Below are 25071 nucleotides of genomic sequence, written 5' to 3'. Positions count from 1 at the left end.
AAACTGCAGAGTGCTTTCTATCCAAATCTACTAATAATATGCATATCCTACCTTCTGAGCCTGAGTAGCAGGCAGTTTAATTTGGGCACGCCTTTCATTCGCACGTCAAAATACTGCCCCCTACCCTAGAGAAGTTAACACAGTGTCCAAAGAGGGGCCAGAAGTGTACAGAATGGTGTTGTCTCCATAGAGGTGGATCAGAGAATCACCAGCAGCAAGAGCAACATCATTGATTTAAACAGAGAAGAGAGTCGGCCGAAGAATTGAAACCTGTGGCACACCCATAGAGACTGCCAGAGGTCCGGACAACAGGCCCTCCGATTTGACACACTGAACTCTATCAGAGAAGTAGTTGGTAAACCAGGCGAGGCAATCATTTGAGAAACGAAGGCTGTCGAGTCTGCCAATAAGAATGTGGTGATTGACAGAGTCGAAAGCCTTGGCCAGGTCGATGAATACGGCTGCACAGTAATGTTTCTTATCGATGGCGGTTATGATGTCGTTTAGGACCTTGAGCGTGGCTGAGGTGCACCCATGACCACCTCTGAAACCAGATTGCATAGCGGAGAAGGTACGGTGGGATTCGAAATGGTCGGTAATCTGTTTGTTAACTTGGCTTTCGAAGACCTTAGAAAGACAGGGTAGGATAGATATAGGTCTGTAGAAGTTTGGGTCTAGAGTGTCACCCCCTTTGAAGAGGGGGATGACCGCGGCAGCTTTCCAATCTTTGGGAATCTCAGACGATACGAAAGAGAGGTTGAACAGGCTAGTAATAGGGGTTGCAAAAATTTTGGCAGATCATTTTAGAAAGATTGTTTTGCCCGGCTGATTTGTATGGGTCCAGATTTTGCAGCTCTTTCAGAACATCAGCTATCTGGATTTGGAGGAGAAATGGTGGGGGCTTTGGCGGGTTGCTGTGGAGGGTGCCGGGCAGTTGACCGGGGTAGGGGTAGCCAGGTGGAAAGCATGGCCAGCCGTAGAGAAATGCTTATTGAAATTCTCAATTATAGAGGATTTATCGGTGGTAGCAGTGTTTCCTAGCTTCAGAGCAGTGGGCAGCTGGGAGGAGGTGCTCTTATTCTCCATGGACTTTACAGTGTCCCAGAACTCTTTTGAGTTAGTACTACAGGATGCACATTTCTGTTTGAAAAAGCTAGCCTTAGCTTTCCTAACTGCCTGTGTATATTTGTTCCTAACTTCCCTGAAAAGTTGCATATCACGGGGGCTATTCGACGCTAATGCAGAACGCCACAGGATGTTTTTGTGCTGGTCAAGGGCAGACAGGTCTGGAGTGAACCAAGGACTATATCTATTCCTAGTTCAACATTTTTGAGTGGGGCATGCTTATTTAACCTGTTAGGGCTAGGGGGCAGTATTGACACGGCTGGATAAAAAACATACCCGATTTAATCTGGTTACCACTCCTACCCAGTAACTAGAATATGCATATACTTATTACATATGGATAGAAAACACCCTACATTTTCTAAAACTGTTTGAATGGTGTCTGTGAGTATAACAGAACTCAAATGGCAGGTCAAAACCTGAGAGATTCCTTTACAGGAAGTGGCCTGTCTGACCATTTCTTGAACTTCTTTTCCATCTCTATCATTTACTAAGGATCTCTGCTCTAACGTGACACTTCCCACGTCGTCCATAGGCGCTCAGAGCCCGGGAAAAAACAGAATGTCGTCATCCCAGCCCCAGGCTGAAACACATTATCGCCTTTCTCAAGTGGCCGATCAAGGGACACTGGGCTTATGCGCATGACCCGACTGCCCCCGCCTTTGGGATTTTTTCCTCTGTTTGCCAAAAAGGAGATTCCCTGTCGGAATATTATCGCTTTTCTACGAGAAAAATGGCGTAAAAATTGATTTTAAACAGCGGTTGACATGCTTCGAAGTACGGTAATGGAATATTTAGAATTTTATTGTCACGAATTGCGCCATGCGCGCGACACTTCTTTACTATTTCGGATAGTGTCTGGAACGCACGAACAAAACGCCGCTATTCGGATATAACGATGGATTATTTTGGACCAAACCAACATTTGTTATTGAAGTAGCAGTCCTGGGTGTGCATTCTGACGAAGACAACAAAAGGTAATCAAACTTTTATAATAGTAAATATGATTATGGTGAGTGCTAAACTTGCCGGGTGTCTAAATAGCGAGCCCGTGATGCCTGGGCTATGTACTTAGAATATTGCAAAATGTGCTTTCACCAAAAAGCTATTTTAAAATCGGACATATCGAGTGCATAGTCTGTATCTATAATTCTTAAAATAATTGTTATGCTTTTTGTGAACGTTTATCGTGAGTAATTTAGTAAAATGTTAGCGAATTCCCCGGAAGTTTGCGGGGGGTATGCTAGTTCTGAACGTCACATGCTAATGTAAAAAGCTGGTTTTTGATATAAATATGAACTTGATTGAACAAAACATGCATGTATTGTATAACATAATGTCCTAGGGTTGTCATCTGATGAAGATCATCAAAGGTGAGTGCTGCATTTAGCTGTCTTCTGGGTTTTGGTGACATTATATGCTGGCTTGAAAAATGGGTGTCTGATTATTTCTGGCTTGGTACTCTGCTGACATAATCTAATGTTTTGCTTTCGTTGTAAAGCCTTTTTGAAATCGGACAGTGTGGTTAGATTAACGAGAGTCTTGTCTTTAAATAGCTGTAAAATAGTCATATGTTTGAGAAATTGAAGTAATAGGATTTTTAAGGTTTTGAAAATCGCGCCACAGGCTGCCAGTGGCTGTTAAGATGGTGAGGAAGGCACTTTTAAAGAATAGCGAGGCATCATCTACTGATGGGATGAGGTCAATGTCATTCCAGGATACCCCGGCCAGGTCGACTAGAAAGGCCTGCTCGCAGAAGTGTTTTAGGGAGCGTTTGACAGTGATGAGGGGTGTTCGTTTGGTCGCAGACCCATTACGGATGCAGGAAATGAGGCAGTGATCGCTGAGATCTTGATTGAAAACAGCAGAGGTGTATTTGGAGGGCGAGTTAGTTAGGATGACATCTATGAGGGTGCCCGTGTTTACGAATTTGGGGTTGTACCTGGTAGGTTCATTGATAATTTGTGTGAGATTGAGGGCATCAAGCTTAGATTGTAGGATGTCTGGGGTGTTAAGCATGTCCCAGTTTAGGTCACCTAGTAGCACAAGCTCAGAAGATAGATGGGAGCAATCAATTCACATATGGTATCGAGGGCACAGCTGGGGGCAGAGGGAGGTCTATAGCAATAGTGAGAGACATGTTTCTGGAAAGGTGCATTTTTAGAAGTAGAAGCTCGAATTGTTTGGGTACAGACTTGGATAGTAATACAGAACTCTGCTGGCTATCTTTGCAGTAGATTGCAACACCGCCCCCTTTGGCAGTTCTGTCTTAGTGGAAAATGTTGTAGTTAGCGATGGAGATTTCAGGGTTTTTGGTGGTTTTCCTAAGCCAGGATTCAGACACGGCTAAGACATCCATGTTGGCAGAGTGTGCTAAAGCAGTGAGTAAAACAATCTTAGGGAGTAGGCTTCTAATGTTAACATGCATGAAACCAAGGCTTTTACAGTTACAGAAGTAAACACATGAGAGCACCTGGGGAGTGGGAGTGGAGCTAGGCACTGCAGGACCTGGATTAACCTCCACATCACCAGAGGAAGAGAGGAGAAGTAGGATAAGGGTACGGCTAAAGGCTATTCGAACTGGCCGTCTAGCACGTTCGGATCAGAGAGTAAAAGGAGCAGGTTTCTGGGCACGATAGCATAGATTCAAGGCATAGTGTGCAGACAAAGGTAAGGTAGGATGTGAGTACATTGGAGGTAAACCTAGGTGTTGAGTAATGATGAGAGAGATATAGTCTCTAGAGATGTTTAAACCAGGTGATGTCATCGCATATGTAGGAGGTGGAACAACATGGTTGGTTAAGACATATTGAGCAGGGCTAGAGGCTCTACAGTGAAATAAGAGTAATCACTAACCAGGACAGTAATGGACGAGGCATGTTGATATTAGAGAGAGGCATGCCTAGCCAAGTGAACATATGGGTCCAGTGAGTGGTTGGGCTGACTGGGGACACGGCGATTCAGACAGTTAGCAGGCCGATGCTAACAAGCTAACAGTTAGTAGGCCGGGGCTAAACAAGCTAGCAGTTAGCAGACCGGGGCTGGCAAGCTAGCAGTTAGCAGACCGGGTTAGCAAGCAAGCAGTTGGCAGACCGGGGCTAGCAGTTAGCAGCCCGGGGCAGGCAAGCTAGCAGTTAGCAGACCGGGGCAAGCAAACTAGCAGTTAACAGACCAGGGCTAGCAAGTTAGCCTTTGGGGGAGGTCGCGATGGGGATAAGTCTGTTTTTACCTCTTCGTGCGGTGACATCGATAGACCAGTCGTGGAATTAGTAGGGTTCCAAGTAGCTCTAGGTAGCTAGTAGGCCGCGGTTAGCAGAATGGGCCTTCAGCGGACTTTGCGCCTGAGGGGCCTGTTGGAATCCTCGGGCAGATTATGTCAATATTCCAGTCGTAGATGATCGGCGGGGTTCCGTGCCTCGTACCGGCAGTAGAAGGGGTCTGGATATTGTTGTCCAGGAGTGGGCTTCGGTGGTAGCACAGGAGCCCTGGCTGGGCTAGCTTCAGGCTAATTGGTGCTTGCTCTGGGATGGAAACGCTAGCCAGGAGTAGTCACCCGGGATTGCGGTTAGCTAGTTGCGAAGATCCAGATGAAAATGTTCAGAGTTTGCAGTAGGAATCCGGGGATATGGGGGGAAAAAATAAAAAAATAATAATAGGTCCGTTATGCTCTTGTTTGAGTCACATTGATGGAACTAGCTTTCCGAGCTAAAGGTTAGCTGATGACCGCTAGCAATGGTTTGCTGACTGATAGCTGGTAGGTAGTTAGCTGGCTAGCTTCAGTTGAGAGATTCCAGATCCGAAGTAAATAGAAATACTTTAGAAAAAAAAAACAGATCCAAGCCACATTGGGTGAGGCGGGTTGCAGGAGAGTATTTAGAAGTTGAGGTTTAGGAAAATATTTTAAAAAGATATGCGAAGAAAAATATGTAAAAGATATATACAAGACACATTGAAATCACCTTAGTTGACAACTCAATTAAATGTAAATGAAAAGCGGTGCGCTGCCTTAATCGACATCTATGTCATTGTCGCCCGGGAGCAGTTGTTTGGGGTTAACTGCCTTGCTCAAGGTTTTTTCCAACTTGCCGGCTTGGGATTCGAACTAGTGACCTTTCGGTTACTGGCCGGCCCAATGCTCTTAAACGCTAGGGCTACTGCACTGTGGTTATTATTGCAGATTTCTCTGAAGATTGAAGATCACCAACAAGAGAGAATATAACTTTCTGAAAACGTTCCCAGTAAGAGATTTCACTATAATAAAGCATAGTGCTACTCACTGCCACAGTCATACTCTGGACCTAGTTTTGTCCCATGGAATAAATGTTGTGGATCTAAATGTTTTTCCTCATAATCCTGGACTATCGGACCACCATTTTATTACGTTTGCAATTGCAACAAATAATCTGCTCAGACCCCAACCAAGGAGCATTAAAAGTCGTGCTATAAATTCTCAGACAACCCAAAGATTCCTTGATGCCCTTCCAGACTGCCTCTGCCTACCCAAGGACGTCAGAGGACAAAAATCAGTTAACCACCTAACCGAGGAACTCAATTTAACCTTGCGCAATACCCTAGATGCAGTTGCACCCCTAAAAACTAAAAACATCTGTCATAAGAAACTAGCTCCCTGGTATACAGAAAATACACGAGCTCTGAAGCAAGCTTCCAGAAAATTGGAACGGAAATGGCGCCACACCAAACTGGAAGTCTTCCGACTAGCTTGGAAAGACAGTACCGTGCAGTATCGAAGAGCCCTTACTGCTGCTCGATCATCCTATTTTCCAACTTAATTGAGGAAAATAAGAACAATCCGAAATTTCTTTTTGATACTGTCGCAAAGCTAACTAAAAAGCAGCCTTCGCAAATGGAGGATGGCTTTCACTTCAGCAGTAATAAATTTATGAACTTCTTTGAGGAAAAGATCATGATCATTAGAAAGCAAATTACAGACTCCTCTTTAAATCTGGGTATTCCTCCAAAGCTCCATTGTCCTGAGTCTGCACAACTCTGCCAGGACCTAGGATCAAGGGAGATACTAAAGTGTTTTAGTACTATATCTCTTGACGCAATGATGAAAATAATCATGGCCTCCAAACCCTCAAGCTGCATACTGGACCCTATTCCAACTAAACTACTGAAAGAGCTGCTTCCTGTGCTTGGCCCTCCTATGTTGAACATAATAAACGGCTCTCTATCCACCGGATGTGTACCAAGCTCACTAAAAGTGGCAGTAATAAAGCCTCTCTTGAAAAAGCCGAATCTTGATCCAGAAATTATAAAAAACTATCGGCCTATATCGAATCTTCCATTCCTCTCCAAAATTTTAGAAAAAGCTGTTGCACAGCAACTGACTGCCTTCCTGAAGACAAACAATGTATACGAAACGCTTCAGTCTGGTTTTAGACCCCATCATAACACTGAGACTGCACTTGTGAAGGTGGTAAATGACCTTTTAATGACGTCAGACCGAGGCTCTGCATCTGTCCTCGTGCTCCTAGATCTTAGTGCCGCTTTTGATACCATCGATCACCACATTCTTTTGGAGAGATTGGAAACCCAAATTGGTCTACATGGACAAGTTCTGGCCTGGTTTAGATCTTATCTGTCGGAAAGATATCAGTTTGTCTCTGTGAATGGTTTGTCCTCTGACAAATCAATTGTAAATTTCGGTGTTCCTCAAGGTTCCGTTTTAGGACCACTATTGTTTTCACTATATATTTTACCTCTTGGGGATGTCATTCGAAAACATAATGTTAAATTTCACTGCTATGCAGACGACACACAGCTGTACATTTCAATGAAACATGGTGAAGCCCCAAAATTGCCCTCGCTAGAAGCCTGTGTTTCAGACATAAAGAAGTGGATGGCTGCAAACTTTCTACTTTTAAACTCGGACAAAACAGAGATGCTTGTTCTAGGTCCCAAGAAACAAAGAGATCTTCTGTTGAATCTGACAATTAATCTGGATGGTTGTACAGTCGTCTCAAATAAAACTGTGAAGGACCTCGGCGTTACTCTGGACCCTGATCTCTCTTTTGAAGAACATATCAAGACTGTTTCAAGGACAGCTTTTTTCCATCTACGTAACATTGCAAAAATCAGAAATTTTCTGTCCAAAAATGACGCAGAAAAATTAATCCATGCTTTTGTTACTTCTAGGCTGGACTACTGCAATGCTCTACTTTCCGGCTACCCGGATAAAGCACTAAATAAACTTCAGTTAGTGCTAAATACGGCTGCTAGAATCCTGACTAGAACCAAAAAATTTGATCATATTACTCCAGTGTTAGCCTCCCTACACTGGCTTCCTGTTAAGGCAAGGGCTGATTTCAAGGGTTTACTGCTAACCTACAAAGCATTACATGGGCTTGCTCCTACCTATCTTTCCGATTTGGTCCTGCCGTACATACCTACACGTACGCTACGGTCACAAGACGCAGGCCTCCTAATTGTCCCTAGAATTTCTAAGCAAACGGCTGGAGGTAGGGCTTTCTCCTATAGAGCTCCATTTTTATGGAATGGTCTGCCTACCAATGTGAGAGACGCAGACTCAGTCTCAACCTTTAAGTCTTTACTGAAGACTTATCTCTTCAGTAGGTCCTATGATTAAGTATAGTCTGGCCCAGGAGTGTGAAGGTGAACGGAAAGGCTGGAGCAACGAACCGCCCTTGCTGTCTCTGCCTTGCCGGTTCCCCTCTTTCCACTGGGATTCTCTGCCTCTAACCCTTTTACAGAGGCTGAGTCACTGGCCTACTGGTGTTCTTCCATGCCGTCCATGGGAGGGGTGCGTCACTTGAGTGGGTTGAGTCACTGACGTGGTCTTCCTGTCTGGGTTGGCGCCCCCCCCCCCCCCTTGGGTTGTGCCATGGCGGAGATCGTTGTGGGCTATACTCGGCCTTGTCTTAGGACGGTAAGTTGGTGGTTGGAGACATCCCTCTAGTGGTGTGGGGGCTGTGCTTTGGCAAAGTGGGTGGGGTTATATCCTGCCTGTTTGGCCCTGTCCGGGGGTATCATCGGATGGGGCCACAGTGTCTTCTGATCCCTCCTGTCTCAGCCTCCAGTATTTATGCTGCAGTAGTTTATGTGTCGGGGGGCTAGGGTCAGTCTGTTACATCTGGAGTATTTCTCTTGTCTTATCCGGTGTCCTGTGTGTATTTAAATATGCTCTCTCTAATTCTCTCTTTCTCTCTTTCTGTCTTTCTCTCGGAGGACCTGAGCCCTAGGACCATGCCTCAGGACTACCTGGTATGATGACTCCTTGCTGTCCCCAGTCCACCTGGCCGTGCTGCTGCTCCAGTTTCAACTGTTCTGCCTGCGGCTATGGAACCCTGACCTGTTCACCGGACGTGCTTGTTGCACCCTCGACAACTACTATGATTATTATTATTTGACCATGCTGGTCATTTATGAACATTTTAACATTTTAACATTTTGACCATGTTCTGTTATAATATCCACCCTGCACAGCCAGAAGAGGACTGGCCACCCCTCATAGCCTGGTTCCTCTCTAGGTTTCTTCCTAGGTTTTTGGCCTTTCTAGGGAGTTTTTCCTAGGGAGTTTTTCCTAGCCACCGTGCTTCTTTCACATGCTTTGCTTGCTGTTTGGGGTTTTAGGCTGGGTTTCTGTACAGCACTTTGAGAATATCAGCTGATGTACGAAGGGCTATATAAAAATAAATTTGATTTGATTTGATTTAGTGTCTACAGAAAGTGTTCAGACCCATTCACTTTTTCCACATTTTGTTACGTTACAGCCTTATTCTGAAATGGATATAAAACAATCCTCAGCAATCTACACACAATACCCCATAATGACAAAGTGAAAACAGGGTTTTAGAAATGTTTGCAAATGTATTAAAAATAAAAAACAAAAATACCTTATTTACATAAGTATTCAGACCCTTTGCAATGAGAGTCCACCTGAGGTAAATTCAATTGATTGGACATGATTTGGAAAGGCACACACCTGTCTATATAAGGTCCCACAGTTGACAGTGCATGTCAGAGCAAAAACCAAGCCATGAGGTTGAAGGAATTGTCCGTAAAGCTCAGAGACAGGCTTGTGTCGATGCACAGATCTGGTGAAGGGTACAAAAAAAAGTCGGTATTGCGGTATTGAAGGTCCCCAAGAATACAGTGGCCTCCATCATTCTTAAATGAATGAAGTTCGGAACCACCAAGACTCTTCCTAGAGCTGGCCGCCCGGCCAAACTGAGCAATCGGGGGAGAAGGGCCTTGGTCATGGAGGTGACCAAGAACCCGATGGTCACTCTGACAGACCTCTGGAGTTCCTCTGTAGAGATGGGAGAACCTTTCAGAAGGACAACCATCTCTGCAGCACTCCATCAATCAGGCCTTTATGGAGGTGTGTCCAGACGGAAGCCACTCATCAGTAAAAGGCATGTGACAGCCCACTTGCTGTTATGTGCCCAAAAGGCACCTAAGGACTCTCAGACTATGAGAAACAAGGTTCTCTGGTTTGATGAAACCAAGATTGAACTCTTTGGCCTGAATGCCAAGTGTCACGTCTGGAGGAAACCTGGCACCATCCCTACGGTGAAGCATGGTGGTGGCAGGGTCATGCTGTGGGGATGTTTTTCAGTGGCAGGGACTGTGAGACTAGTCAGGATTGAGGCAAAGAAGAACAGAGCAAAGTACAGAGAGATCCTTGATGAAAACCTGCTCCAGATTGCATCATACCCAAGAAGACTCAAGGCTATAATCGCTGCCAAAGGTGCTTCAACAAAGTACTGAGAAAAGAGTCTGAATACTTATGTAAATGTGATATACCCGTTTTTATTTTTTATAAATTAGCAAACATTTCTTAAAACCTGTTTCTGCTTTGTCATTATCGGGTATTGTGAGTAGATAGATGATGGAAAAAACGATTTAATAAATTTTAGAAGAAGGCTGTAACCTAACAACATTTGGAAAAAGTCAAGGAGTCTGAATACTTTCCGAAGGCACTGTATGTCTGAATTGTCTATTCCATGAACAGCCATTCCTCATAGATAAGGTCATGACAGAGCGGTCCAGCCCAATCACACAAGCTCTTTGTTTTCCCTTTCACTCAGGAAGCAGTGGAGGCCCGTTTCATCAACACTTTGCAGGAAGCACATTTATTTACTTGGACATGACCCCAGATCTTTGGGAACCACCCTTTGCTGTAAATTATATAATTATTTGGCAGCAGCAGAAGAAATGGAATCTGGAGGGACATCTTTTCCCATGACATCATATGTAGGCCTACATTACTGTTAGACAGGCCTTTACCGAGAGAAGGACTGGTCAATCTGTGTCCATCTGTCTGTCTGCTCTGTCAGCAGGGACAGTGTCTTTGTTCCTTTAAAAGCAGGGATGGACAGATGACAGCTCCTGCCGGTGTCTCGACCAAATACAAGCCCACCTTAGTACCACTGAGGAAAAGGGACCTTGGTTGTCTCCAGTCATAAAATCAACCTTGGTTCAGCCAAGGGGTGGGGAGGTGGAGGTGGGGGTGGGGGTGCATTTGGGCACCTCGGGGTTTGTGGTATTTGGCTAATATACCACGACTAAGGGCTGTATCCAGGCACTCCGCGTTGCGTCGTCATAAGAACAGCCCTTAGCCGTAGTATATTGGCCATATACCACACCCCCCTCTGGCCTTATTGCTTAATTACTCCGCGCGAGATGGACATTTGACTTCTGCTTTTATCCTATTCACAAAAGACATACAAAGGCCAAAGGGCCTTGGATAAAGCTACAGAATGTCATTTTGTATGTTTGATTGTTGGTGCAGTAGAATGAATGTAGTTTTTTTATAAAGATATATTTTTTTATAAAGCTACATTCATTGGGCATTCAAGCATCACTAAACACTTATTGTTTTTGGTACTAAGGGTAGAACCACAAGCAAGCAAAGATTCTTACAAATGGTAACGTCAAGGGTGTTTCCTAGTAACAATTTGTCAGTTCATCTCAACATTTGATGTAGCTGAGATGTTGCAAAGTTCTGTACGTAGAAGCCTTCTTGACCTTTCATTCTGAGTTAATTATGGGACCATGTGCAGAGGGGAGGAGGTCAGATGTGATACACACCCGTAGTGGGTCAGATATTTATAGAATAACACTCCTCTCTATCCCTTTCCCACATACACATCGATCCCTACACATGCAACACTATTATATGTAATAGAAATATATCGTTGATATTCAAGCCGTAGTTTTTATAGTTCAATGAAGTAGTCTCTCCAAACCGTCTTATAACAGTGTTATGTGTTCATTCAGTGTAATCAATTGTGGCTAAAGCCAAGTCATAAAGTACCTTCCATAGGTCTGATGATCATACAGTGGGGGAAAAAAGTATTTGATCCCCTGCTTATTTTGTACGTTTGCCTACTGACAAAGAAAGGATCAGTCTATAATTTTAATGGTAGGTTTATTTGAACAGTGAGAGACAGAATAACAACAAAAATATCAAGAAAAACGCATGTCAAAAATGTTATAGATTGATTTGCATTTTAAATAGGAAATAAGTATTTGAGGGAAATAAGTATTTGACCCCCTCTCAATCAGAAATATTTCTGGCTCCCAGGTGTCTTTTATACAGGTAACGAGCTGAGATTAGGAGCACACTCTTAAAGGGAGTGCTCCTAACCGCAGCTTGTTACCGCAGCTTGGTAACACACTACGCCGTGAAGGACTGAAATCCTGCAGCGCCCGCAAGGTCCCCCTGCTCAAGAGTACATATACATGCCCGTCTGAAGTTTGCCAATGAACATCTGAATGACTTAGAGGACAACCTGTGAAAGTGTTGTGATCAGATGAGACCAAAATGGAGCTCTATGACATCAACTCAACCCGCCGTGTTTGGAGGAGGAGGAATGCTGCCTATGACCCCAAGAACACCATCTCCACCATCAAACATGGAGGTGGAAACATTATGCTTTGGGGGTGTTTTTCTGCTAAGGGGACAGGACAAGTTCACCGCATCAAAGGGACGATGGACCGGGCCATGTACCGTCAAATCTTGGGTGAGAACCTCCTTCCCTCAGTCAGGGCATTGAAAATGGGTCGTGGATGGGTATTCCAGCATGACAATGACCCAAAACACACGGCCAAGGCAACAAAGGAGTGGCTCAAGAAGAAGCACCTTAAGGTCCTGGAGTGGCCTAGCCAGTCTCCAGACCTTAATCCTATAGAAAATCTGTGGCGGGAGCTGAAGGTTCGAGTTGCCAAACGTCAGCCTCGAAACCTTAATGACTTGGAGAAGATCTGCGAAGAGGAGTGGGACAAAATCCCTCCTGAGATGTGCGGAAACCTGGTGGCCAACTACAAGAAACGTCTGACCTCTGTGATTGCCAACAAGGGTTTTGCTACCAAGTACTAAGTCATGTTTTGCAGAGGGGTCAAATACCTATTTCCCTCATTAAAATGCAAATCATTTTATAACATTTTTGACATGCGTTTTTCTGGATTTTTTTGTTGTTATTCTGTCTCTCACTGTTCAAATAAACCTACTATTAAAATTATAGACTAATCATTTCTTTGTAAGTGGGCAAACGTACAAAATCAGCAGGGGATCAAATACTTTTTTCCCTCACTGTATCTAATTCAACATGTCTAACATCCATGAGATGTTCAAGGAGTTGTAGTTGTGAGAATCTCTAATGCTCTCCTCTGCTTGCTGCTTGACCGATGCAACAGTGGTGGTGTTGACTAGCTGACCAACAGCTGGGCTCTTCTCAGGCATGGCAGTGTGCAGATTGGACAGTCTCAGCAGCAGTTTACCCTTCTGGATGATTTAATACAGCTCTGCTGTCTGTTTCATTAGGCGCAGGGCAGGGGCTTGTCTACCCGCCTGGCCACACTGCAGCGTGAGGAACTCTCCATCTGCAGTTGCTCCAGATGGTCACAAACCAATGATGGTCCAGGCAGCAGGGCCACTCATGCAAAGGCTTCCACAGGAATAATCCCTTTGATAAGAAAACAATCAGTCGCAGGCCGACCCTCCGCACTCATCCCAAATGAGTTCGACTGATTTCTACTTATTTGGAACGCAACATCATTATCTTCCATACTGTGCTCATTTAGTATTTTTAGGTCATGTATCCATTATTTGACAGATGGGTGAAGGGGTAGGGGAATCGACCAGATAAATCATTTGTTTTAAAAAGATGAACAGTGCCAGTATACATATTCCTAATTGCCTTTTTGGCTCCTTGTTTTCCCCACTACCCATTGGTCTTACTGGTATAGGAGGACGGTGAAAGTGGTATGCAGGCACATGAACACCACTCTAGACTGACTGGGCTTGATCCCTACTATTTAGTGCTGCACAGCTGGCAGCTACCCCTGAATCTGCCAACTTAATCCACATTTCCTATTTATACTGTAGGGTGGCTAGATTTGCAAGTGCAATATACTGTAGATATACTGGGACAAGTACAGTATACTGTAGATATACTGGGACAAGTACAGTATGGACTCTGTGTAGTACAAGGGTGCAGTATAATGCACATATCCATGTAATCTAGCACTGTTATGACAATTTAAGTACATCTCAAACATGACCACATTTAGTGAAATGTTTCTTCAGCGAAGATATAGATATAAATCCCCTCCTCCAGCTTTGGGAACCTACTGTTCTGTTCCCCTCATTAATCTGGCTTACTCAGTAGTACAATTAGGTGTTAATCTGTTTCAATTGAAGGCCCAGTGCAGTCAAAAACATCTATATTTATTTCCACACTATGAGGTTGGAATAATACTGTTAAATTGTGAAAATTATGATAATGCCTTTTTAGTGTAAGAGCTGTTTGCAAAGACCGACTAAAATGTCAGCCTGTTTTGGTGGAATGGAGTTTTGGCCTGCCTGGTGCCATCAGAGTTCCAAACATCTCTGCCAATAACGTCTAGTTTTCCATTTTCCCCTACCCACTCAGACCACTCCTAGACAGTCCTAGCTAAATTCTTGCTTGAGAAATTTCTCTTTGCTAAAAGGCTCTTTTTTTATTATTTTTTTAACTTTTTAAAATTTTTGACTATTTTAATTGAAAACAATTACAGTAAGGTACTTAGTTGCTACCCAGAGATAATTTGATATTGAGATAAAAACTGCTGCGTTGGGCCTTTAAGTAAATCCTTATAGAGGAGCATTACTCTGACAGAACTTCAGACACAGCTGTTTTTCCAGTACATAACTATACTGTACTTGCATTTGAAGGCTGTTTGTCTTTAAAGGCAGGCTTGTCTGTTGCAGCTGTATAGCTGATGGAGTATGTATGGTTTATTTTATTCTATATGCATGGAATGGGGTCTTTTGGGCTGTGTGGGCTGATGTGTGCTGCTGACCGCTGACAGCAGGTTCTGTGTGTTTGGCGTCTGATGCGAGGATGCCACCATTGTGGGCTGGCAGAGTGGTCTGTAATCCAGAGTCCCTAATCCTGGGATTATTGGGATTGCAGCTGGCATTGAATTACCAGGCATTCCTTCCGGGGTAACCACCCTTCCCCCACACTCTCATCCTAACTGGGGCTGTTCTGTAGGGGTTGGGTTTTTAGAAATGTTTGCAAATATATTTGCTATGAGACTCGAAATTGAGCTCAGGTGCATCCTGTTTCCATTGATCATCCTTGAGATCTTTCTACAACTTGATTGGAGTCCACCTGTGGTAAATTCCATTGATTGGACATGATTTGGAAAGGCACACACCTGTCTATATAAGGTCCCACAGTTGATAGTGCATGTCAGAGCAAAAATCCGGCCAGGAGGTCGAAGAACACAGTGGCCGCCATCGTTCTTAAATGGAAAAAGTTTGGACCCAGCAAGACTCTTCCTAGAGCTGGCTGACCGGCCAAACTGAGCAAGGGCCAAGAACCCGATGATCACTCTGAGAGAGCTCCAGAGTTCCTCTTTGGAGATGGGAGAACCTTCCAGAAGGACAACCATTTCTGCAGCACTCCATCAATCAGGCCTTTATGGTAGAGTGGCCAGACGGAAACCAATCCTCAGAAAAAGGCACATGACAGCCCATTTGGAGTTTGCCAAAAGGCACCTAAAGGACTCTCAGACCATGAGAAACAAGACTCTGCTCTGATGAAACCAAGATTGAACTCTGTAATGTGAATGTCAAGCATCACGTCTGGAGGAAACCAGGCATTACTCATCACCTGGCCAATATCATCCCTATAGTGAAGCATGGTGGTGGCAGCATCATGCTGTGGGGATGTTTTTCAGCAGCAGAGACTGGAAGACTAGTCCGGATTGAGGGAAAGATGAATGGAACAAAGTACAGAGTCATACCCAATAAGACTCGAGGCTGTAATCGCTGTCAAAGTTGCTTCAACAAAGTACTGAGTAAAGGGTCTGAATACTTATGTAATTGTGATATTTATTTTTATAAATTTGCAAAAATGTCTAAAAACCTGTTTTTGCTTTGTCATTATGGAGTATTGTGTGTAGATTGATGAGGGGTGAAAACTATTTAATCAATTTTAGAATAAGGATTTAATGTAACAAAATCTGGAAAAAGGGAAGGGGTCTGAATATTTTCCGAATGCATTGTACATGTTCTGCCCTCGTCACATCCTGACCCTTGACATTTTCAGCTTTGGGTCATGTGGGGTGGAGGAGCTGTCCAGTTTCTGTTTTCACACTGATCACGGTCCTGTCACTGTTACAGTCATGGTCATTAATACACAGTCTGCACTTCAATGGCATACCACACTACTGCTGTTGTTATTGTCCCTAAAAATAAAATACCCACAGGAAGGAGATGATAATACCAGTTGTGATAATGTAAGAGGCCCAACGTTTTTCAAGTGAAGATAAAATCTTTACAGCAGCATGGCTTTGAACTCAATTCCACTGTACAATACATTCAGTCTTAAAATGCAAATAATGCATAGGTTAGTCATGCTGAAATGTAATCATTATACTGTAATTCACTGTGCCTTTTATCTGTGTCTCCTTCAGGAACCCTGATTAATGTACAGAGCCTCTATTTAATCTCACACTATAGATATATAATCATGGAATCCTCTCAGCAAATCTAATTCTCTAGTTTTAAACATATTTGCTTTATGGCAGTGCAAACGCCATGAAGTTCGACATCAGACTGAATTTGGCATTGCCGAGTTCAGAAACTGTTGTATGTTTTGGACAGTAAAACAATACACATTTATTCAATTACATTTTCCTGCTGAGGCAACCAAATATTTATGATAATGACTGTTGATTGATTCTTACACTGAGCCAGAGAGCTATAGATTTATGCCCCTTTGAACACATTCAACCTAGGTATATTACTGGGTGTGTGCTGTGTGTATACTGTGAGTGTAATGTGGGTATACTGTGAGTGTAATGTGGGTATACTGTGAGTGTAATGTGTGTATACTGTGAGTGTACAGTGAGTGTAATGTGTGTGTACTGTGAGTGTAATGTGTGTTTACTGTGAGTGTAATGTGTGTATACTGTGAGTGTAATGTGTGTGTATTGTGAGTCCACTGAACTGCATCTTGTCTCTGTTCCAGGTGCCCGTGGCTGGCAGTGACTGTGTCAATCTACGTACCACCATGCAGTGCCATCCTGTTCTTCCTTGTCTTGGCCAACTTCACCATGGCAACCTTTATGGATGCAGGCGTTCTCCCCATGGGTGAATAACTACTATACTATGCACAAATCTATTCAGTACTGTACATTACAGTTGGTGGGCATGTAGTTGTTCAAATGTATTGAATTATTGTCTACTAGTTATAACATACTAGCTAGTGCATTGGATTTATTCTTGAATAGAATGATAAGCTACGCCAGATGTACACTACCGTTCAAAAGTTTAGGGTCACATAGAAATGTCCTTGTTGTTGAAAGGAAAGCACATTTTCTGTCCGTTAAAATAACATCATATTGATCAGAAATACAGTGTAGACATTATTAATGTTGTAAATGACTATTGTAGCTGGAAACGGAAGATTCTTTATGGAATATCTACATAGGCGTACCGAGGCCCATTATCAGCAACCATCACTCCTGTGTTCCAATGGCATGTTGTGTTAGCTAATCCAAGTTTATCATTTTAAAAGGCTAATTCATCATTAGAAAACCCTTTTGCAATTATGTTAACACAGCCGAAAACTGTTGTTCTGATTAAAGAAGCAATAAAACTGGCCCTCTTTAGACAAGTTGAGTATCTGGAGCATCATGCCTTGAATCTATGCTATCGTGCCCAGAAACCTGCTCCTTTTACTCTCTGTTCCGAACGTGCTAGACGGCCAGTTCGAATAGCCTTTAGCAGTACCCTTATCCTACTTCTCCTCTGTTCCTCTGTGGATGTAGAGGTTAATCCAGGTCCTGCAGTGCCTAGCTCCACTCCCACTCCCCAGGTGCTCTCATTTGTTGACTTCTGTAACTGTAAAAGCCTTGGTTTCATGCATGTTAACATTAGAAGCCTACTCCCTAATATTGTTTTACTCACTGCTTTAGCACACTCTGCCAACCCGGATGTTTTAGCTGTGTCTGAATTCTGGCTTAGGAAAACCACCAAAAACCCTGAAATCTCCATCGCTAACTATAACATTTTCCGCCAAGATAGAACTGCCAAAGGTGTTGCAATCTATTCCAAAGATAGCCAGCAGAGTTCTGTATTACTATCCAAGTCTGTACCCAAACAATTCGATCTTCTACTTCTAAAAATGCACCTTTCCAGAAACATGTCTCTCACTGTTGCCGCTTGCTATAGACCTCCCTCTGCCCCCAGCTGTACTCTCGACACCATATGTGAATTGATTGCCCCCATCTATCTTCTGAGCTCGTGCTACTAGGTGACCTAAACTGGGACATGCTTAACACCCCGGCCATCCTACAATCTAAGCTTGATGCCCTCAATCTCACACAAATTATCAATGAACCTACCAGGTACAACCCCAAATCCATAAACACAGGCACCCTCATAGATATCATCCTAACTAACTCGCCCTCCAAATACACCTCTGCTGTTGTCAATCAAGATCTCAGCGATCACTGCCTCATTTCCTGCATCCGTAATGGGTCTGCGACCAAACGAACACCCCTCATCACTGTCAAACGCTCCCTAAAACACTTATGCGAGCAGGCCTTTCTAATCGACCTTGCCAGGGTATCCTGGAATGACATTGACCTCATCCCATTAGTAGATGATGCCTGGCTATTCTTTAAAAGTGCCTTCCTCACCATCTTAAATAAGCATGCCCCATTAAAAAAAAATTGAACTAGGAATAGATATAGTCCTTGGTTCACTCCAGACCTGTCTGCCCTTGACCAGCACAAAAAATCCTTTGGCGTTCTGCATTAGCATCGAATAGCCCCCGTGATATGCAACTTTTCAGGGAAGTTAGGAACAAATATACACAGGCAGTTAGGAAAGCTAAGGCTAGCTTTTTCAAACAGAAATTTGCATCCTGTAGTACTAACTCAAAAGAGTTCTGGGACACTGTAAAGTCCATGGAGAATAAGAGCACCTCCTCCCAGCTGCCCACTGCTCTGAAGCTAGGAAACACTGCTACCACCGATAAATCCTCTATAATTGAGAATTTCAATAAGCATTTCTCTACGGCTGGCCATGCTTTCCACCTGGCTACCCCTACCCCGGTCAACTGCCCGGCACCCTCCACAGCAACCCGCCAAAGCCCCCACCATTTCTCCTTCACCCAAATCCCGATAGCTGATGTTCTGAAAGAGCTGCAAAATCTGGACCCCTACAAATTAGCCGGGTTAGACAATCTGGACCCTCTCTTTCTAAAATTATCTGCCGAAATCTTTGCAACCCCTATTACTAGCCTGTTCAACCTCTCTTTCGTATCGTCTGAGATTCCCAAAGATTGGAAAGCTGCCGCAGTCATCCCCCTCTTCAAAGGGGGTGACACTCTAGACCCAAATTTCTACAGACCTATATCTATCCTACCCTGTCTTTCTAAGGTCTTCGAAAGCCAAGTTAACAAACAGATTACCGACCATTTCGAATCCCACCGTACCTTCTCCGCTATGCAATCTGGTTTCAGAGCTGGTCATGGGTGCACCTCAGCCACACTCAAGGTCCCAAATGACATCATAACCGCCATCGATAAGAGACATTACTGTGCAGCCGTATTCATCGACCTGGCCAAGGCTTTCAACTCTGTTAATCACCACATTCTTATTGGCAGACTCGACAGCCTTTGTTTCTCAAATGATTGCCTCGCCTGGTTTACCAACTTCTTCTCTGATAGAGTTCAGTGTGTCAAATCGGAGGGCCTGTTGTCCGGACCTCTGGCAGTCTCTATGGGGGTGCCACAGGGTTCAATTCTCGGGCCGACTCTCTTCTCTGTATACATCAATGATGTCGCTCTTGCTGCTGGTGATTCTCTGATCCACCTCTACGCAGATGACACCATTCTGTATACTTCTGGCCCCTCTTTGGACACTGTGTTAACTAACCTCCAGACGAGCTTCAATGCCATACAACTCTCCTTGTTTGGCCTCCAACTGCTCTTAAACGCAAGTAAAACTAAATGCATGCTATTCAATCGATCACTGCCCGCACCTGCTCGCCCGTCCAGCATCACTACTCTGGACGGCTCTGACTTAGAATATGTGGACAACTACAAATACCTAGGTGTCTGGTTCGACTCTAAACTTTCCTTCCAGACTCACATTAAGCATCTCCAATCCAAAATAAAATCTAGAATCGGCTTCCTATTTCGCAACAAAGCATCCTTCGCTCATGCTGCCAAACATACACTCGCAAAACTGACCATCCTACCGATCCTCGACTTCGGTAATGTCATCTATAAAATAGCCTCCAACACTCTACTCAACAAATTGGATGCAGTCTATCACAGTGCCGTCCGTTTTGTCACCAAAGCCCCATTCACTACCCACCACTGCGACCTGTACGCTCTCGTTGGTTGGCCCTCGCTTCATACTCATCGCCAAACCCACTGGCTACAGGTTATCTACAAGTCTCTGCTAGGTAAAGCCCCGCCTTATCTCAGCTCACTGGTCACCATAGCAGCACCCACTCGTAGCACACGCTCCAGCAGGTATATCTCACTGGTCACCCCCAAAGCCAATTCCTCCTTTGGTCGTCTTTCTTTCCAGTTCTCTGCTGCCAATGACTGGAACGAACTGCAAAAATCTATGAAGCTGGAGACTCATATCTCCCTCACTAGCTTTAAGCACCAGCTGTCAAAGCAGCTCACAGATCACTGCACCTGTACATAGCCCATCTGTAAACAGCCCATCTATCTACCTACCTCATCCCCATACTGTATTTATTTATTTATCTTGCTCCTTTGCACCCCAGTATCTCTACTTGCACATTCATCTTCTGCACATCTACCATTCCAGTTTTTAATTGCTATATTGTAATTACTTCGCCACCATGGCCTATTTATTGCCTTAACTCCCTTATATTACCTCATTTGCACTCAATGTATATAGACTTTTTGTTTTCTTTTGTTCTACTGTATTATTGACTGTATGTTTTGTTTATTCCATGTGTAACTCTGTGTTGTTGTATGTGTCGAATTGCTATGCTTTATCTTGGCCAGGTTGCAGTTGCAAATGAGAACTTGTTCTCAACTAGCCTACCTGGTTAAATAAAGGTGAAATAAAAAATAAAATAAGCATTTGTGGGTTCGATTACAGGCTCAAAATGGCCAGAAACAAAGCCCTTTCTTCTGAAACTCGTCAGTCTATTCTTGTTCTGAGAAATTAAGGCTATTCCATTTAAGAAATTGCCAAGGAACAGAAGATCTTGTACAACGCTGTTTACTACTCCCTTCACAGAACAGCGCAAACTGTCTCTAACCAGAATAGAAAGGGGAGTGGGAGGCCCCGTTGCACAACTGAGCAAGAGGACAAATACATTAGAGTGTCTAGTTTGAGAAACAGATGCCTCACAAGGCCTCAACTGGCAGGATTCATTAATTAGTACCTGCAAAACACCAGTCTCAACGTCAACAGTGAAGAGGCGACTCCGGAATGCTGGCCTTGTAGGCAGAGTTCCTCTGTCCAGTGTCTGTGTTCTTTTTCCCATCTTAATCTTTTATTTTAATTGGCAAGTCTGAGATATTGCTTTTTCACTGTTGACCTTGAGACTGGTGTTTTGCGGATACTATTTAATTAATCTGCCAGTTGAGGACATATGAGGCGTCTGTTTCTCAAACTAGACACTCTAATGTACTTCTTCCCCCTCTCTGGCCATTTTGAGTCTGTAATCGAACCCGAGAAATGCTGATGCTCCAGATACTCAACTAGTCTAAAGAGGGACAGTTTTATTGCTTCTTTAATCAGAACAACAGTTTTCAGCTGTGCTAACATAATTGCAAAAGGGTTTTCTAATGATCAATGAGCCTTTTAAAATGATAAACTTGGATTAGCTAACACGACATGCCATTGGAACACAGGATTGATGGTTGCTGATAATGGGCCTCTGTACGCCTATGTAGATATTCCATAAAAAAATGATCAGTTTCCAGCTACAATAGTCATTTACAAAATTAACAATGTCTACACTGTATTTCTGATCAATTTGATGTTATTTTAATGGACAGAAAATGTGCTTTTCTTTGAAAAACAAGAACATTTCTATGTGACCCCAAACTTTTGAATGGTAGTGTATGTCTAGTGTTACCCCACTCCCAGTGTTGTGCCATTGATCTGTAGTTCATGTTGAGCTGTGTTTGTGTTTTAGCTAATGAGGACGAGGACAAGGACGATGACCTCCGCGCTCCGCTCTACAAGAATGTGGACGTGAAGGGTGTCCAGGTCAGGCTGAAGTGGTGTGCCTCTTGCCACTTCTACAGACCTCCACGATGCTCCCACTGCAGTGTCTGTGACCACTGTGTAGAGGTGAGAGGGAGGAGAGAGTGAGGTGAGAGAGGGAGAGGGAAGGAGGAGAAAGGGAGAGAGGGTTAGAAAGCGATAAAGGGAGAGAGGGAGGAAAGGGAGACGGAACAAGCAAGGGGTGGTGGAGAGGGGGAGGACGGGGTGGTAGGGAGAGGGAGGAAGGCGTGGTGGGGAGGGGGAGGAAAGGGTGGTGCAGAGGGGGAAGAAGAGGTGGTGGGGAGGGGATGGAAGGGGTGGTGGGGAGGGGGAGGAAGGGGTGGTGGGGAGGAAGGGAAGGAAGGGGTGGTGGAGAGGGGGAAGAAGGGGTGGAGGAGAGGGGGAAGAAGGGGTGGAGGAGAGGGGGAGGAAGGGGTGGTGGAGAGGGGGAAGAAGGGGTGGAGGAGAGGGGGAGGAAGGGGTGGTAGGGAGAGGGAGGAAGGGGTGGTGGGGAAGGGATGGAAGGGGTGGTGGAGAGGGGGTGGTAGGGAGAGGGAGGAAGGGGTGGTAGGGAGAGGGAGGAAGGGGTGGTAGGGAGGAAAGGGGAGGACGGGGTGGTGGAGAGGGGGAGGAAGAGGTGGTGGGGAGGGGATGGAAGGGGTGGTGGGGAGGGGTAGGAAGGGGTGGTGCAGAGGGGGAAGAAGGGGTGGTGCAGAGGGGGAGGGAGGGGTGGTAGGGAAGGGGTGGTGGGGAGGGGATGGAAGGGGTGGTGGGGAGGAAGGGGAGGAAGGGGTGGAGGAGAGGGGGAAGAAGGGGTGGAGGAGAGGGGGAGGAAGGGGTGGAGGAGAGGGGGAGGAAGAGGTGGTGGAGAGGGGGAAGAAGGGGTGGAGGAGAGGGGGAGGAAGGGGTGGTGGGGAGGAAGGTTGGGGGAGAAGGGTAGGGAGGGGTGGAGGAGAGGGGGAGGAAGAGGTGGTGGAGAGGGGGAAGAAGGGGTGGAGGAGAGGGGGAGGAAGGGGTGGTGGGGAGGAAGGTTGGGGGAGAAGGGTAGGGAGGGGTGGAGGAGAGGGTGATGAGGGAGGGTGGAGGGAGGGGAGGGAGGGAGGGTGTGCTGTAGTTGTTGAGGGGGAGGGTGGGTCTGAGTAGGGTCAATAGTGTGTGTGGCTGTAGGGTAATGGTGGATGGGGGAGAGAGAATGATGGAGGGATAGAGGGGGAGGGGTGAGAGAGAGAGGGATCACATTAATCAGGTTAATCCCTTTCCACCAATCCTTTATTGTCCCTGGAGCGGAGAGAGATATTTAAAAAGGGTTGGGACAATCTGTGTGTGTACACTGAGGTTTATTAAGACAGCTAAGTGCATATCAACATTTGTATGATATTTGACTTCTGATGGTAATGTTTTTTCATTGTCCAATCATTATCAATACCATGTGTAAGTGGCTAGCTAGACCACTCCAGAATACTGTTTGTAGCATGGATACACAATGTTGGACAGAGTCATGTAAAGTAGGCTGCTACAATATGTTGTCATAATTCTCAGAGGGATTGAATGTTTTATCTAATGTTGTATTCCATTGTGTGATAATCGCATGCAGGACTTTGACCACCACTGTCCTTGGGTGAACAACTGTATCGGGAGGCGGAACTACCGCTACTTCTTCCTGTTTCTGCTGTCACTCACGATGCACATGGTGGGCGTGTTCTCCGGTGGCCTGCTCTACATTCTACACCATCAGGAAGACCTGTGGAAGCTGCACTGTACTGTCACGTATCCTTACTTACACACACTCTGTGTGTGTGTGTGTGTGTGTGTGTGTGTGTGTGTGTGTGTGTGTGTGTGTGTGTGTGTGTGTTCATACAGTATGTGCAGTATGATCATGGTCATTCATTTGTAAAGCTTCCTAAAGAGAGCTGTTGAGTCTCCTTTACTGCTGTGTCCAGCTTGGTGGTGATGAGTGTATCAGGCCTGTTCTTCATTCCTGTCCTGGGCCTCACAGGGTTCCACCTCTATCTGGTGTCTAGGGGCAGAACCACCAACGAACAGGTCAAACAAACCTTGGGCTGTACTTCATTCCATGTAACTCATGCTTTTAAATGACTAGATAAAAGGTTTCTGTACTATATAATGGGGTGACTCTAGGTTGAGTCCTCACTTTAATTATGAAATTGTTGGTTACTTTTTCACAGGTTACTGGGAAGTTTCAAGGAGGGCTCAACCCTTTCACTCAAGGTTGCTGTGGCAACTTGGAGTATCTCATATGTAGTCCCATCTCTCCAAAGTAAGAAACATTTCACGTTTAATGTAAACATGTACAGTATAATATATTGTAAAGGCCCCTAAATTGGAGCTCATTAACTCATCTATTTGCTTGGACCATACCAGGTATACAGCGAGGCCCATTAGGAAATCAACAGTTCGCATCATGCCTCCTTTCCTGAGACCAGAGACTGACAGACAGATCCCAATTATTAGGGTCAGGGATAACGGCGTCCAGTGTCATGATCTCCAAAGTAAAGTAAGTCTGTCCACTCCAAATACCCTCAGTAGGGAAGATCCCCTATTCACACACACACACAGCATCGTTATTAGACTTCATCAGCAGATCAGATATAATTAACTATATTTCCTTCTCTTCCGCTCTCAGCGCCCGTCCGCTGACGGTATGGACGAGCCAGATATTAAACGTCTGAACACCCCACCCTCGCTGCACCCCAAACCAGATCCCAACCTGCTGAAGAGCCACCTAGCAACCCTAGAGGGTAGGGTCACGTTACTAATCTAACAACCAAGCATACAGTACCTGTATTATAGATGACTTGAGGAAATGATCATGAAGAAACTTGAAACAGTCCAGAAACCCCTCAAACGGTCATCCACTGCTCTCAACACTCCATCATGGTGGTGACATTATTCCATGTACCATGAAAGGCTTGTGTTAGATTCCACATACATTACTGTCTCTCTCTGAACTAGTTCAGTACCACTAGATATGATGGTCATTTATTTCACATTTTGGTGAATATTAATCCTCCTTCCTCTGTGTTTCAGTTCCAGAGAGTAGTCTTCATCCCAAACCATTGATCTCTCCCCCTGGGCAGATCCTGCAGCAGCTCAGGCCAGCACCGCAGTCCCCCACCAAGCCAACACCCCCCTTATCTGTCCAACAGGTCAGTCATATCATTCGCA

General features: G+C 44.7%; 1 protein-coding gene across 2 annotated transcripts in view; it reads left to right on the top strand.

Moving 5' to 3' along the window:
- The window catches only part of LOC106568176 (palmitoyltransferase ZDHHC8B), a 35714-nt gene that overhangs the window by 6999 nt on the left and 3644 nt on the right, over positions 1-25071 (top strand). Inside the window, exons 2-9 of one of the 2 annotated variants that reach the window (XM_014138276.3) lie at positions 16638-16759; positions 21815-21972; positions 23480-23652; positions 23826-23928; positions 24072-24163; positions 24268-24400; positions 24530-24644; positions 24934-25052. In XM_014138276.3, the coding sequence (XP_013993751.1) occupies positions 16638-16759; positions 21815-21972; positions 23480-23652; positions 23826-23928; positions 24072-24163; positions 24268-24400; positions 24530-24644; positions 24934-25052 (1015 nt within the window). Of the gene's footprint in view, positions 1-16637; positions 16760-21814; positions 21973-23479; positions 23653-23825; positions 23962-24071; positions 24164-24267; positions 24401-24529; positions 24645-24933; positions 25053-25071 lie in introns of both variants that reach the window. The other variant, XM_014138275.3, reaches the window with a different exon arrangement.

The sequence above is a fragment of the Salmo salar genome, chromosome 13 (genome assembly GCF_965601325.2).
Source record: "Salmo salar chromosome 13, fSalSal1, whole genome shotgun sequence".
NCBI lineage: Eukaryota > Metazoa > Chordata > Actinopteri > Salmoniformes > Salmonidae > Salmo > Salmo salar.
Note: the sequence above shows the minus strand (reverse complement) of the source record. Positions and strands in the feature narration are given on the sequence as shown.